The sequence below is a fragment of the Oncorhynchus nerka genome, linkage group LG18 (assembly GCF_034236695.1).
Source record: "Oncorhynchus nerka isolate Pitt River linkage group LG18, Oner_Uvic_2.0, whole genome shotgun sequence".
Taxonomy (NCBI): Eukaryota; Metazoa; Chordata; class Actinopteri; order Salmoniformes; family Salmonidae; genus Oncorhynchus; species Oncorhynchus nerka.
This window is the reverse complement of record NC_088413.1, coordinates 56,688,963-56,704,295: the sequence shown is the minus strand read 5'-3', so window position 1 is coordinate 56,704,295 and position 15,333 is coordinate 56,688,963. Positions and strand designations below refer to the sequence as shown.

General features: G+C 43.9%; 1 protein-coding gene across 2 annotated transcripts in view; it reads left to right on the top strand.

Moving 5' to 3' along the window:
* The window catches only part of LOC115146182 (inositol-tetrakisphosphate 1-kinase-like), a 39,477-nt gene extending 25,563 nt beyond the window's left edge, over window positions 1-13,914 (top strand). For both annotated transcript variants that reach the window (XM_029688091.2, XM_029688090.2), the window contains exons 5-11: window positions 723-840; window positions 7,785-7,883; window positions 8,413-8,453; window positions 9,017-9,182; window positions 11,534-11,601; window positions 11,705-11,867; window positions 12,459-13,914. In XM_029688091.2, the coding sequence (XP_029543951.1) occupies window positions 723-840; window positions 7,785-7,883; window positions 8,413-8,453; window positions 9,017-9,182; window positions 11,534-11,601; window positions 11,705-11,867; window positions 12,459-12,793 (990 nt within the window). In that variant the 3' untranslated portion in view covers window positions 12,794-13,914. The remainder of the gene's footprint in view (window positions 1-722; window positions 841-7,784; window positions 7,884-8,412; window positions 8,454-9,016; window positions 9,183-11,533; window positions 11,602-11,704; window positions 11,868-12,458) is intronic.
* The last annotated feature ends 1,419 nt before the right edge of the window (window positions 13,915-15,333 follow it).

Genomic DNA, 15,333 nt, shown 5'->3' with positions numbered 1-15,333 from the left:
AAGCAAATTGATGGCCAAAATTCAGAGGAATTGTCAGTTCTTTTAAACCACTGGAAGATTGGTTTGGCTTTAGTTTTTGATGGCAACATGTTTGTCTTATGTAACCACACTACCGTTTTGATCAGAGCTGGCAGGAGTCATACTCAACACAGATGGATGTTCAGTCTCTAGGAAAATAGATTGTGTGTAGGCAGGCATTTTTGTGTGTGTGTGTGTGTTTGTTAGGCTACATTAGACCTCTTTGCCTATGTCTAAAAATGTATTTACGGAAAAAATAGATTTCACTTGGGGGGGGGGTTGACTGTTTTGCATAATGTTTAGGCCAAAGCATCTGCCAGTGTTGAAGAGTAGCTAAAATACTGACATGACAGGCTGGCAGGAAGAAGGACTGTGCAGAGAGGTGAAAGTGGAGAGAGTGTGAGATGGCTTGGAGAAGAGGATGGAGTGTAGAGACGAGGAGGATAGAGAGATGGGGGTGTGGTTATATAAATCAGGAAACCTCACGCTGACCTAACAGCCTGCCATGCAGGGCACAGTGATGATGACACACCACAACACAGTGGGCATGAAGGAATGAGCAGGGTACCAAAATGGAAATACACATGAGCCCTGTCCTACTGTGAGGTGTAAGTGTTGCACAGTGTCCAGACTGCCTACATTAGCTGTGATGTGTGCTCCCTCATAATCTCCCGTGTGTGTGTGTGTGTGGCGCCTCCTTTCAGGACTACATTGAGGCCCACCCTGAGACCATCGTGCTGGATCCCCTCCCAGCCATCAGGACCCTGCTGGACCGCTGCAAGTCCTACCAGCTCATCCACAGGATAGAGGACTGCATGCAAGGTAGCCACACATGCAGCACTGGCACTGCCTCGCACTGGTATGATTTAACTCTTAATATACCCAGTGCCACTGCCAGTCCTAGACCGCAAAAGATCCCATAGGAGTGTCTACGTGGGAATTTTTGAGTGAGTTATCTGTTGTCAAGGATTGGTTGTGATAACAAATCGTTTGGATTTGATTTCTGAGAAAGTGACCAGGAGATGGTGGTGTGACGTATTTCAGCGGTGGATCGTGTCACCCTGTAGTTGTGCTTCCTACCAGGTGGTTTATGCAGGCACATAACTCTCACTACGACAGCACCATCCCTCTTCTCTCCCCTCTGTGAACCCCTGGTGAACCTGGCTCCTGCCTCTACCAGAGTGTGTATTGGTTCCAGTGATGGACTAAAGCTGTATTAGCTAGAGGAGGCTGTCATCCAGCAGGCCAGCAGCACCTAGATCTTCTGTCACAGGAACCATATGGTCCCCAGTGGGCTGCCTGTGTAGCCTGTCTGGGTCCAGAGACTGGAGCAGAGCAGTGGAATGATGGCACATTAACAACAAAGCTTTTCTCTACTGTAAACACACATGTGACTCATCTGCTGTTCATTTACTGAGAACATGGCATGGGACATAAACCTGGAGCCATTACATGAAAACCCTTCTGTACTCGCACGCACCAGGTGGAGAGAGAGACAGAGACCGAAAGAGTGTGTGTATGCATGTGTGCCCACTTGAGTACAGATTTTTGTGTGTGTGACGTGTACTGTACACGTGTGTAGTTGTGCAGTGCTTGTGGGTGGCATGTTCAGCTACATGGTACGATTCAGTGTAACCCTGGGTCAGAGGAATAGATCAGAGATGTCTCCAAATGTAAAGTGGTGTCAGTTGCATAAAATATAACACCGAAAATTGCAGCTCTTTCTCTCCCAAATAGACATGTTGGTGGTTATGTAACAAGGTCTGTAAGCTGTCTGGGGGGGGGGGGGGTCTTACACATCGGACATGGTTGGATAAGGGGCCTGCTATAATGATGTGATGCATCTGCTATTGAGTGACTGAAGTGGTGAACCTTTTGAATACTCTGATGCTGTGGTTTTCACCCAGAAGATTCTGGAAGGTTGGACTGGGATGTTGAAATGTAAACCGTCAGATCGCATTACAACATGACAAGAAGAAAACTCGTGAATTAAAGTGTTCGTTTCTGTAGTCAATAGTGCTGAGCGATTGACCGAAATGTAGGTTATTCTTTAGTTTTTTTACTAATTGACCATCGGTTAAGTTATTAGAATTCCATTTAGCTCGATATGCAGTTTATTTAGAGAAATCAGTTAGTCTGAACTGTGCGATGTAGGGAATTGTAGTTTCCAACAGGCCAATATTCTACATAGTTTAGTGCATAAAAGTGGTAATTAACTACAATGACCATAATCCTTCGCGTGGCTGCTTTAACTTGTCCGCTCTGTGAGGAGCAGATACTGAGAGAAGAGTGAACACTTAATCGAGAGGGATAGAAAGCAGTTGCTTCGCGAGCCCGAAAATACATGAGCTAAGTGATTGGTAGTTGGTATTCAGCAGTCATAAAAGTCATCAAATAAAACACATTTTTGATTAAGTAATGTGAATACATTATGCCGTAATGGTCAGTCATTACCACCATGGGACTTTTATTGTTTTATTCAGTATTACAACATTTAACCCACATAATGCACAGTGCAATTAATGTAACACATTTTTTTACAGAAAACCGTGATTTATTTATTTTATAATCGAGCCAAAACCAGTGACCTAAAATGACTCCGCTCTGGTCGTCAACAACCGTGGCTGGTGCTGGTGGGAGCATGGAGAGGAGAGGAGGGAGGGGAGGGTTGTTGTAGCAAAGATTTTCTATTATATTGACAAGATAGTTGTGACCGCTCTAACAATGGAAATGAAATGCATGTCCTCGAAGGTGGAGGCAAGATCAGGTGGGACCATTCTAGCCAATGAGAGGGCAGATGCGCATGTGAACAACAAGCACAACGCTGATGTACAGTTGGTGCGTCTACTTATCAATGCATTCGTAACAACCAAACCATTACGGAACTTCTGTTTGACCAAATAAGCCTCACGTAGCAAATTAGAAATTACATTTTTTTGTTTACCAAATTGGACACTCATGGACCTCTACAAAAAATTCCTCACTTTGTGATCTTATTTTCGTAGACAGATTTTGTCTGGCGTGAAACCTCTTCTCCTCTTCCTGTTTGGTTGTAATGAGAGTGGAAAGTCCAAAGTGCACACTCTGGCACGGCCACTTCCTCCTCCTTATCAGTGGAGACCATGTAGCCCCAGTGCAGTGCTGGCTGCCCAGTACCAGAGGCTGCGGAGAGCCTGCCATGGTCAGAGGGCTGCCTGAGTGGCTGAGAATAGTACTCAATGGGAGGAAACACTAGAGCTTTGTGCTTGTTTGTGTGTAAGCTGATACATGTTAAACTTCTATAACTGTACTTGGAGATCAGTAGACAGCCCTGTGAAATGTTTGCCTAAGAACACAGGGGTTGCCTAACTACACAGGGGTTGCCTAACTACACAGGGGTTAGTCTTCCTGGTCCCATTAGTCTCCTCTACACCACATGACTCATTGTTCCGCTCATCAGCTTTCCAGAGTGTTGTCGAAGTCTGTTTTGGCAGGGCGGTTGTTTACTTTAGGTGGTGGAATCCACTCTTTTCCCGTTTAGAAGTCAGCCTTGCTGCCTCGATATTTCACTTGGTGTTTGTAAAGATGGCAACAGTCGTCAGGCTGTACAACGTGAAGGATCTCATTCAGGGTGCTCTTCGTCTTGGTATTTCTTTTCCACTTCAAAAGAAAGGGACTGGGACTAGGACAACCTTAAATGAACAGATGTTTTTGTGGAATCAAACTGAACCAGACTCTTGAGGTATTTGTTTAACCAGATTATGGTAGTGCTTTGTTATGTGGGGAGTATTTGGTGTCCACATAAATCTAATGTTTCTGTGGTTCAAACGCGACCAACAATAACAAGTGTCCTGCTGATGCAATAAGTCAATCTTTATACAAAGGCTCATCAGATGAAAGAAAAAGAGCTGTGGAGGGACTGCTGAGGACCGCACAGACACATCCAGGCCCATCCCCAGCACAGAATAGTCAGCATGGGCTGAATAAAAACCACTGAGATTGATTGCCTTGCTTACATAGACTGCCTTTAAAGCAGTTCACTGTTACTTTATGGACCTGTTCTGTTCGATTGATCTGATGAAGTTAATCAAGACGTCAGCGGAGGTGCTCTACGACGCCGAGTTGAAGATGTTGTTCTCTCACAAAGATTAATGGCTCATTTTATTTTCACTGTAAACTCCTTACAGCGGGATATGGAGAATTATGGGTTTACTTGCAGGGCACACAGAGTTTGGAGTTCAATTTGAAATATTGAAAACATCCCTGGTTTGGCTCTGAGCAAGGGAATAGAAGAGGAGCTGGTAATACTAGTAATGTAGCCTTAAATAGCAACATTTAGATTTCAATCTACTGTTAACACTGGATTTGTACCAGTATAGGTCTACTTGGTAATCCTTTGATAATGCTGCTGATAACTTTTGCAAAGAAAATGTGAAGGTCAGTTTCACCTGTGGCTGCTTGCCTTTATAGAAAGAGTTCACCAGTGTCCGGTATGAGCATTCCAATCAGCCAGGCCTCCTTAAGACTGTCCTGTTTTTTCCTTTAAGGATCAAACCCTATTGATAACATCCTTTTAAGATGAGAATCTCTCATTTTAATTGGGTGTTTTGTCATGGTAGTACTGGGTCTGGTATAGTACTGTCCTACTCCAGATCCCCAAACTCTGAGCGGTTCCATAGCGTCAGGCCAGCCAGTAGTGTATGCTGTCTGCCTCGAGTCGGACTGACGTCCCGTAAACGTCTGCTGAGTGCACACAGTGTTTAGACAGAGGAGGAGATTGATCCCCTGCACTCAGAGCCAAACGGCCAGGGCCAAGCACGACGCCAACGCATAACACACAGACCGTTGTGCTTCACTCACCATCCTCATATCTCCTCTCATCTCTCTGTATCTGGGCCTGATGCTTTCAAATGGGCCTTTTTTTTTTTTTTTTTTGCTCAAGTCACGATCCACAGGTATGGGAACATGTGATGGCGCTCTTTTTGGATTTAAAGTCCGTTTTTGTTCTCACAGATAAAACACATGTTGGGTCTTTGGATTGCTTTTGAGTGACGTTAGTCCGACATTACTATCCCCTCCCACAACAACAGCAGTGTGAGTGTGAATTCTGAGCTCAGCTCAGTGGGGTGATGGGTAAACCCTCCAGGCCTCTGTCTCACTCATCACGCCACACTCCTAGGCTGCTGCCACGTCTCCATTGATGGTCACTGACAGAACAGGAGCACCACAGACAAATACAAGTTAAGGAGCACAGAGTACAATCACATTTTGTCTTGTATTAACAATCAAGTGATGTTTGTTTGTGCCTAGGTAATTTTTTAATGTATGTTTAGCTACCTTAAAATCAGTCTGAAAGCGTTCTATACTTACGCATTTCTTTTAACTTGTATTTCATTAAGTTGATCCTTCTATTGTTATTAAATGTTCTGTTGGTAATTTATTGCTTCCTTTTTGTTGATTATTCTAACAAAAGACAGCCTGTTTTTAAGGTTTTGTTTTGATAAGAACCTACCCTATCCGTATTAGGGGATTGTGATTGGCTACATTACATATTGGTCAAATCGCATGCTGGCAAAATGGGAAGCAGACCCATGGCTTTGACACCTTGGTGATCCCCCTACTTCCTCCAATCACTCCACCCCTCCTGAGTCAGCTGCTCTTGACTACCTGGGTGATCACTCCCTGACTGGTCTGAAGCGCAAGTTATCTTGTGTAGTGTATGTAAAGATGGTGGATAAATTAAGTTGTTTACTGTTGAAAAAAATATAGTTCATTGACTGTGTATGAACCAGAAAAGTGTGAGATTTGTCTACCTTTTCTGTATTTGATGTATGCTCTCCACATCCACAATGTGATCATTGAGCTGTGTGTCTATGCAGCCTATCTGCGACCACAGCTCAGCAGCATTCAGTGGTATAGCCACTAGCCAGTGTAATACAGTCCTGTGGGCTTCTCCTGACCTCAGCACAACTCACCGGAAGCACCGACATCACATTGCCCACACAACACAAACACTGTAGTGTTTCTATTGTGTTTTTGGCATCAGCAGCAATATGCCAGCGCTTGGTTTGGCCCGGACACTGATTTTCTGTGTCAAACGAGCTGCCTTATCTCCGATAGCCAGGAAATTACTGCAGAGCCCCAGAACTTTAATATAGCAGAGCTCCAGACTGCGACCATTTAGTCACATTTTGCGACCCTTTGACTTGGCTGTGCAAGTTAAAACTATGATTTTGGTCAAACAGTACACCTAAAATAAAGTGCTTTAATTTCTGCTATGAAAGAGCCTACCCTGCCCCTGCAGTGCCCGTTTTGCCGTGGTCGGCCGGCCGGCTGCTGTGGCTCACTCCCTCTCCCTCCAGCTGTGGACTCTATTAAAAGGGTGAGAGAAATGCGTTATTTAGAAATAAGTTGTGGGTAAAACACTAACACAGTTTTGAAAACAGGTATGCTGTTTTCTAGCTGAAGAGAGGAGGGTTTCAGCTTTATTAGGGGTATTATTATAATCATATTATGAACACCTTTTTTTAAATAACGGATGTTTCTGGTATGTCTTTGAGATGTGGCGCACGCAAGCTGCACATTGGCCATTTGCAAAATCAGAAAATTCTGGAGCCCTTTTTGACAGAAAAATATAGCAACAAAAGCCTAATTGTCAACCCAAAATTCATGTCAATCACTGGTTTATGTTGCACATAAAAATACTTCAATCATACATTCCTCCTGGGATGTGTTTGACAATTTTATTTATTTATTTAATCATACTATAATCACTCCGTAGTATTTTTTTCAATAAAGCACCATGGATTACTTTTTAAAAATGTTATGACTAATTTGATCTATTGCGTTACGCCAGGAGAATGTTTTTAGGTGCTTCCAAATAATGTACTGGTGCCACCAGGGGAAAACGTTAGTCTGGATCGCTGTATCGGCTCACACGAGGGCAGATTTACTGTGTTCTACCTGCAGGATGTTTGTCCGTCACTTCCTGGGATGGCAGAACCTCTTACTTCAAGTCTTATGAGAGGAGATGGAGAAACAGCCACCGCTGCAGGCCACTATGTAAACAATGAGAATGATGCTCTGATTCAATTCTCCAAAGTGCTACACAGTCTGGGTGACAAGCACTCCCATCCTGAGTATGTGTACTGTGCATGTACTGTATGTACACCTGTCTGGTTTTGGAAGAGCTGTGGACTTGTCTGTTGTATGTTGTCTGTCGGTCTAGTAGTCTTTCTTGTTTTCTGTCTGGTCCTGATCTATGTGTTGTCTGGTGCTGTGGCGTCTCTGGGCGGAGCAGGCCAGACAGAGTTGGCAGCTTTATTGTTTATTGATTTGAACAGGAGCCTGTTCTCCTCTCTACCTCCTCTGCTCCTCCCTCAGGTGGCAGCTGTGTGTTTTGGGGTTCCCTAATCCAGTGTTTGTGTCTAAAATTAGATGGCCTTCTGCCTCTGTTATCAGATGACAAGTAGCTTTCTTGTCGGTGTTTTGGCTGTGTGAGTAGGGTATGTTTGGTGTCACAGGTAAAAAAATATATATAAAAAAACTAGCCATCTGAGAGAATACGTCAGTCAGTGTGTTTTGAGTTTCTGTGTGCGTGAGAGTCTGTTCTTGGATAGTCAGGCTGAAACAAAGAAGGACTTCTGAATGACATGCTTATATATTATTTTCCTTCAACAGATTCTCTGATATTAAGATGGGGGTTTCCTTCCTAGTTCCTACTCTCTTACTCATCTCCTTTCCTTCCTCTGTCTCCCCTCCCTCTCTTCATCTCCCTTCCTCACTAGATGAGAGAATCTGCTCTCCCCCGTTCATGGTTCTGAACACAGAGTGTGGTCCAGATACACTGGAGAAGATTGAGAAGCATGGACTCACTTTCCCATTTAGTAAGTCCCTCCCTTTCCTGTTTGATAGAGGAAGAGGAATTGTCACTTGACCCAGATGATTACACAGGGTCCGTCCTCCTAGCTTTGTAGGGGTTGACATTAGGAAACAATTTGTAGTGAGGGGGAAACTGCCAAACACTCTAAAAAAACAACAACCTGGTTTTAGTATCCACACATTAGCTACACCGCAATTAGTTTATTATTTAGGAGAGTGGTGTGGTTTAATCCTGATGTTACTTTTCAGTGTTGAACTATAAATATCTTGGTTTAACTTCTCGAGGTTAATTTTTAGCTTAATTATTTTCAAACCCTCTATTTTTAAGCCACCTTGTATGTCCAATTTACCTAGCTTTCTTGTCTGCAGACAGCCATTTATGGAGAGGGGCTTTTGAAAGTTGTGGTCAATGTAAAAATAACCCGCTGTCATCTTGTGACGGTCATGTTTTTTCTCTACGGATGCCATTGGGGAAGTGTGGTTTCCTCACAAACATTTTCAACCTGTTCTTCTTCCTCTCTCTCCATCTCTCAGTTTGCAAAACACGAGTAGCCCATGGAACCAACTCCCACGAGGTAAGAGCCACCAGGGTCATGGTGGGGAAGGGGGATACCTAGTCAGTTGCACAACTGAATGTATTCAACTGAAATGTGTCTTCCGCATTTAACCCAATCCCTCTGAATCAGAGGTGCGGGGGGGCTGCCTTAATCGACCTCCACGTCATCATCGCCTGGGGAACAGTTGTTGGTTAACTGTGTTGCTCAGGGGCAGATATGTTTTTACACCTTGCCAGCTCAGGGATTCGAACCAGACCTTTCGGTTACTAGCCCCTCTTAATCGCTAGGCAACCTGCGCTTAGGGTCACAGATTAATCACACCCTCGATCGTTAGCTAAATCCCTGTAATCCATTAGTGTCTCGAACTAGATAATCATTTAACACATCAAACACTCTACAGTTCTGTCAATCCAATCAATAGCCGCTTCTCCGTCCGCCCATATGGTTAACATTCATACATGTTTCTGTCATTGAACCAGTCAAGTCAGTGGAAACGGGTTAGATGGATGTTATGGTATATGGACAAGTTTATGAATTAAATGAGATGAACTGTATTGATGACCTCTTCTCCCTCTCCACAGATGGCCATCATCTTCAGTGAGGAGGACCTGAAGGATGTGAAGCCTCCGTGTGTGATCCAGAGCTTCATCAACCACAACGCGGTGCTCTACAAGGTGTTTGTGGTGGGGGAGTCCTACACACTGGTGGAGAGACCCTCCCTCAAGAACTTCCCCGCTGGACCAGCAGGTGAGGAGGACCCAGGAGACTGTCTATTTATGGGCACACAGCGTGCCGTTTCTGAGGAAAGCCTACAGCACTGCTGTCCTCCTAACAGGCCCAATAAAATACCTCATAAAGGCTTTTAAACATCTTCAAGACTGGACTCCCACTCTCTTGGAAAAAAGGGAGTGCAGTGGATTTGGTTGTTTATAAATGTTGGTCAACTTGTTTTTTCTTTATTTGATTTCATTCTCTAGAGGAAGAGCATGGTGTACAGTCATATCTTATTCCTGTATGGCAACCAGTTGTTTTCGATACCAAACGTCATGAGGCAATCAGAACATTGATTAGGCTGAAGTAATCTGAATGTGGCCCTTTTCTGTGACAGAATAAGCTGCACCATTTGCATCCACTACAGTAAAAGCCCTCATGCAAACCAGTCTGGGCTTCAGTGGAATCGTCGGCTTTTACCTTCTGAAAGAGACTAGGGTCATCCCTGTGTGCTGCAGCACAGTGAAACATGCAGTAAAGTGACCTTCTGAAAGAGACTAGGGTCATCCCTGTGTGCTGCAGCACAGTGAAACATGCAGTAAAGTGACCTTCTGAAAGAGACTAGGGTCATCCCTGTGTGCTGCAGCACAGTGAAACATGCAGTAAAGTGACCTTCTGAAAGAGACTAGGGTCATCCCTGTGTGCTGCAGCACAGTGAAACATGCAGTAAAGTGACCTTCTGAAAGAGACTAGGGTCATCCCTGTGTGCTGCAGCACAGTGAAACATGCAGTAAAGTGACCTTCTGAAAGAGACTAGGGTCATCCCTGTGTGATGCAGCACAGTGAAACATGCAGTAAAGTGACCTTCTGAAAGAGACTAGGGTCATCCCTGTGTGCTGCAGCACAGTGAAACATGCAGTAAAGTGACATTCTGAAAGAGACTAGGGTCATCCCTGTGTGCTGCAGCACAGTGAAACATGCAGTAAAGTGACTCGACCTGCCACACACGCACCACACCTATGCTACTGTATACACAGAGTGCCGTCCAGGGCGTTGGCCGGATTTAAAACGAACCCGCACTATATATAGAGCAGACCAAAGGGAGGTAGAGAAGGGAGGACTGTGTTAGGTAAGGAGAGAGGGGTTGGGTGTTTAAGCACCTCAGTGTTGTGAAAGAGGGCCTGGTGTCAGAAGATAAGGTCCCATCCCACTGCCCACGCTCCCAGCAGAGGTGATATGTGCCTAGGGGTCTTTCCTTCAGCTTTCCTGGGAATGATTTGTGTAGCTAACACTTCCAGTATTACCACACCCTGGTAGTCCGAGGCCCTGGGCTCGTTTCGGACAAAGTCCTGCTTTACTTCAATCCTTCCTCTCCTTCTTTATAAAGCCATCGCTTGGTGTTAGATTGATTTCCAGCCCTACCCAATGTAAAGGGAGTAATCCATTTGTCTTGTTAGAACCTTTGCTACAAGGCACACATTTGTAATCATTGTCTGTTTTTGCTTGAGGGAAACCCCTGCGCTGAGTCAGACCAAATTACCAGCCATATCCCTATTACCAGCTACATGACCGGTAATGGGGATATACATTGTGTACAAAACATTGTTGAAACACACAGGAAACTGTTGAGCGAGAATAACCCAGAAGCATTGCGGTTTGAAGTGGATTTAAAAAGTGACCTCTAAGGGTTCATAGCTGTCACCTGGTCAGTCTGTCATGGAACGAGTCTGTAACGTTTAGTACACTCAGTTTATTAAGGCCATTGAAATGGAGTGATGTAATGGTCATACATCACTCCAAGTAGGAGTTGTGTGCGTAAGATATGTATTTTTTTGCCAGACCATTTAGTTTATTTTCATGTGTTAAATTATCCAAATTCTTCATTAGGCTTTACTTTGGCTTTAGTGTTTGTTTTTATAATGATTAGAGATGGTTAAGATAATTGAGCAGCACATGTGGATACATGTGAGGATCTTGCATGCTTGTTGGAGGGAATAGAGCACCCCTCTAACACTCAAACAAAAATATTATTCATGGGATTTCTGGTAAAGTAATCTTAAGGACACATGCACGCAAGGCCAACGGCAGCTAATATACGCAAGCCTAGAATTTATTTGATGTTAACATCGCTGTCAATTTTTTTATTGCGCGGTATCTTCCCATTAGTGCACTTGAACTTGAATGTGATACTGGTACCACTTCATTCATTGTTTATGGCTGCTCCTGTGCCTTTGTTTCCATCAACCAGTGGACTTTGCTGGACATTTGTCGCTCAAATGGGTTTTTGCTACCTCCTAGTGCCTGAGATGAGAACTGTACACCCATAACAAATAGTTCAGTAGAGGTAATGTGTCATCTGACTAAAGTACATGTTTTCTCCATTACAGACAGAAAAGCAATTTTCTTCAACAGTCATAATGTATCAAAGCCAGAGTCCTCTTCAGACCTGACCTCTGTAAGTACAATACATTAACATACTTAAAATCAAATCACCTATATCTGTTTAAAACCAGTTATCTAGTTCAGTAGACTCAGACTTAATTTTCTTCCTGCCACAGAGGGACAACGTGGAGGGGGTGTCCCAGCCACCCAGTGATGATGTCATCAGAGAGCTGTCCAGGTCTTTGCGACAGGCGCTGGGCGTGTCCTTGTTTGGCATCGACGTCATCATCAACAACCTCACGGGCCAACACGCCGTCATCGACATCAATGCATTCCCTGGTGAGTGGTTTGTTCCTCTGCCGTAGGGAGTAGGAGTAGATGTGTGTTTCTGTTGAAGTCTACGATGGATGGGGATTCATACTCAGTTTTACCATCTCTACCAGTATGTCATCTCAAGTCTTTGAGAGATTGCTTTAAGGCATTGATAGCCTACGTGACATGGTCTTGCTTGGAGACGGAGACTAGGTGTCTCGGAGAGAGTAAGCTCAACAATGATGTCATCAGCAGTCTTAAATGAGCATTGAGCACGCTCAGAGGCGAGTCTAGCATGCCTCTCTTGACTAGGGCCGTCGCTATGGTAACACTGTTCTCGGGTTGCACTCTGTTGCCACCTTTGACGGTTGGAGTGTGAGGAGAATGGTACTGAGCTAATCCCTACTCTCACAAACATTCACCCTTTGTGCCTCAAGGACAGAAGCTAGGCAGTCAAAATACAAGCAAGAAGTCCTAAAATAACTACAAGACCATTTTATTCTTTAGTCTTTCATTCATTTACCTCTACTGTACTGTTACCATCAGCTGCCCTCTGTATTGGAGGTGGGATATAAGCATCGGTAAGCCATGTCTCAAGGCTCACCCTCTTCTCTCCAGGTTACGAGGGTGTCCCAGAGTTCTTCAACGACCTCCTGACCCACATAACCAGTGTGCTTCAGGCTCACTCCCCCGACAGCCCCCCAGCCAGCGGGCAGCCCAAAAGCCTGGCATCCAGTCATACCCCCATCGCTACGGTGCCCACAGCCCCGACCCCGGACTCCCCAGGCTGCTGCAGCATGCTGGGGAAGGACGCCAGCAGCAACCCCTGGATCGTGGAGGGGGATGGGAACCTGAAGGGCCCCCGCCAGAGACTGGGCTGTAACTCAGCCATGTCCCCCAACTTCCAGCAACACTGTGTGTCCACGATAGCCACCAAGGCTTCCTCCCAATGACTGCCATCCTCTTCCCCCTTAGCCCCCACCCTGTTCTAACCACGAACAAAAACAGATGATGATAATGGTGACGATAATGAATAATAATCATAATAATTATGATATTAAGTATAATATATCTGTAATCTAAAACCAACTTTTTCTATGTAGATCTTGATGGTGATTGGGTCTTTGATCTTTTCTTTTCTGCCTTTTGGATTTTTTTTGTTTGGTTTAATAAGACTTACAGTAATGTGAACTTTTGGGAACTCTGCTTGCTTAGTTGCTGATTTAGTTTCTCTCTGTGAAATCTCTGTAATCAAGTGGTCCACATGAGGTGGTTGGGGGACTAGCCATGTCTGACCTTTGACTGCAGCAGTAAAGAAAAGGGCAATTAAACATATGCTCCAGGCACACAGGCACGTTCACACATTTCCTGCATTTAAACTCACTAGTGATGTGTGTCTGAATGCCACTCTGTCATGTGTGGTTAGGGTAGAAGGGATGTATGGTTAGAGGTTTGTCTGTATTCTAATACTCCTCCACTGGTTTGGACCAGCTGCCTGTGCTAACTGACTTAAAGCAGAAGAGCCCACTCTGTCATTTCCAAAGTTGCAAGAAAGTCATTGGGATCTTGGTGGACATTAGATTAGGGCGATATCTATCGTCTTTTAAGGTATACCGGTATGGATCCTCATACCAGTATGGATTTTTACAAAACCGTCAAACTCATTCTACGGAGGGCCGAGTGTCTGCAGGTTTTTGCTCTTCCCTTGTACTTACTTGATTGATTAATTAAGGTCACTAATTAGTAGTGGGGTGGCAGGTAGCCTAGTGGTTAGAGTGTTGGGTCAGTAACCGAAAGGTTGCTGGATTGAATCCCAGAGCTGACAAGGTAAAAAATCTGTCATTCTGCCTCTGAGCAGGGCTGTTAATTCACTGTTCCCCGGAAGCCAAAGACGTGGATGTCGATTAAGGCAGCCCCCCCCACACACCTTTCTGATTCAGGGGAGTTGGGTTAAATGCGGAAGACACATTTCAGTTGAAGGCATTCAGTTCTACAACTGACTAGGTATCCCCCTTTCCCCTTGTGAGGAACTCCCCTCACCTGGTTTTCTAGGTCTTAATTGAAAGGAAAAACCGGCAGACATTTGGCCCTCTGTGGAATGAGTTTGACACCGAAGGTCTATAACGAACTGTTGATACAGTGCTATATAAATGAAAATTTGGGACTACTTCACTATCAGTGTTGTCCTAGTTTGGTTGTCTATATAACAATCAGCATGGAGAAATGTTTTTGTTGGTTGCCATCCTAGGGTCATGCACTACTCATAAAACATATTCAGAACTTTCATTATTCAGAAACTAAAATTCTGCCAAATACCGCCATAGCATCAAAATCGGGATTTGGCCAAGTTGCCCAGCCCTACATTAGATACAATTTACAATTTAAATTGAACGCTGTTTACTTTCTTGTGTGCCATCTTATTGGCAAGGCTCTTGTCATGTCAATTTCATAGTCTTCACAACTACAGAAAACAGAAAAGATTTTATATCAAGATATATGTAGCACGAAAGTCTGAAAATGCCTGAATAATCCTTTTGATCACACCTGATTATAAACATTTGTCAGCAGTAAAAGGGGGAAAAAAGAAATCTCTTCATGTGACCAAGTTAAATATGGAATGTTTATAAAGGCCTTTGAGTGTTTATGTCAGATGTGGTTGAGGTTTATACAGGTGTTTTATGCAAGTACTAAGAAGTCCATGTCCCTGCTTCTCAACTTGATTTGCGTTCCTCCAGCTGAAAGATGAGGATCACATTCCGTTTGTATATGTGGGTGTTTTCGAGAAGAATTCCAATGCTTTAGTGAAAATAACCTGACTGTCACACAGTACTGTTTTATGGACTTGAAATGACTGGACACAGGAAACTCTCCCTCCATTACGACTCAATGGAACGTCTGGGCCTCTTTAAAAACGGTATGTTCAATTGGTATTGAACACACTAAATCGGCAAGTTTATTTTTGTGACCATTAAATTAATTGTTCTTGATTACAATGCTAAGGATATTTTTGTTTTTACTTTCAGCCTTATTGACAGCAGACTCCTGCACCTATTAAACAGTGAAACACCCTGTAGTCCACCTGCTGCGCTCTCTTGTATAACTGGTATCGACAGACGCCAAACTCCCTGTATGAATCCTATTGTCCAGCTACTGTGTCCTTTTGAGGTGACACAAAATAAGAGAGAACATCTCATTTGCTCCTAATGTTCACTGTGAGAGAACCATTTAGTTTTTACTTCTATTTGACTGAAATGTAAATGTTAACATCTTTGTCATGATTTCCTAAGAACAATTTATTTAGCGATTTTATGGGGGGAAATTATTTTTTTATTAAATGGAGAGTGAGCAAGTTGAACAAACAATGGATGTTTGTCAGATGAGTAGTGAAATAGTTGGTTGGCAAATGAAACTATCTTCAGAACTTCGAGACCAAGCAGCTTAGTTGCCACTGTCGTCACCCTTAGTAAGCATCCAGTTGAAGTGCAAGGAAAAG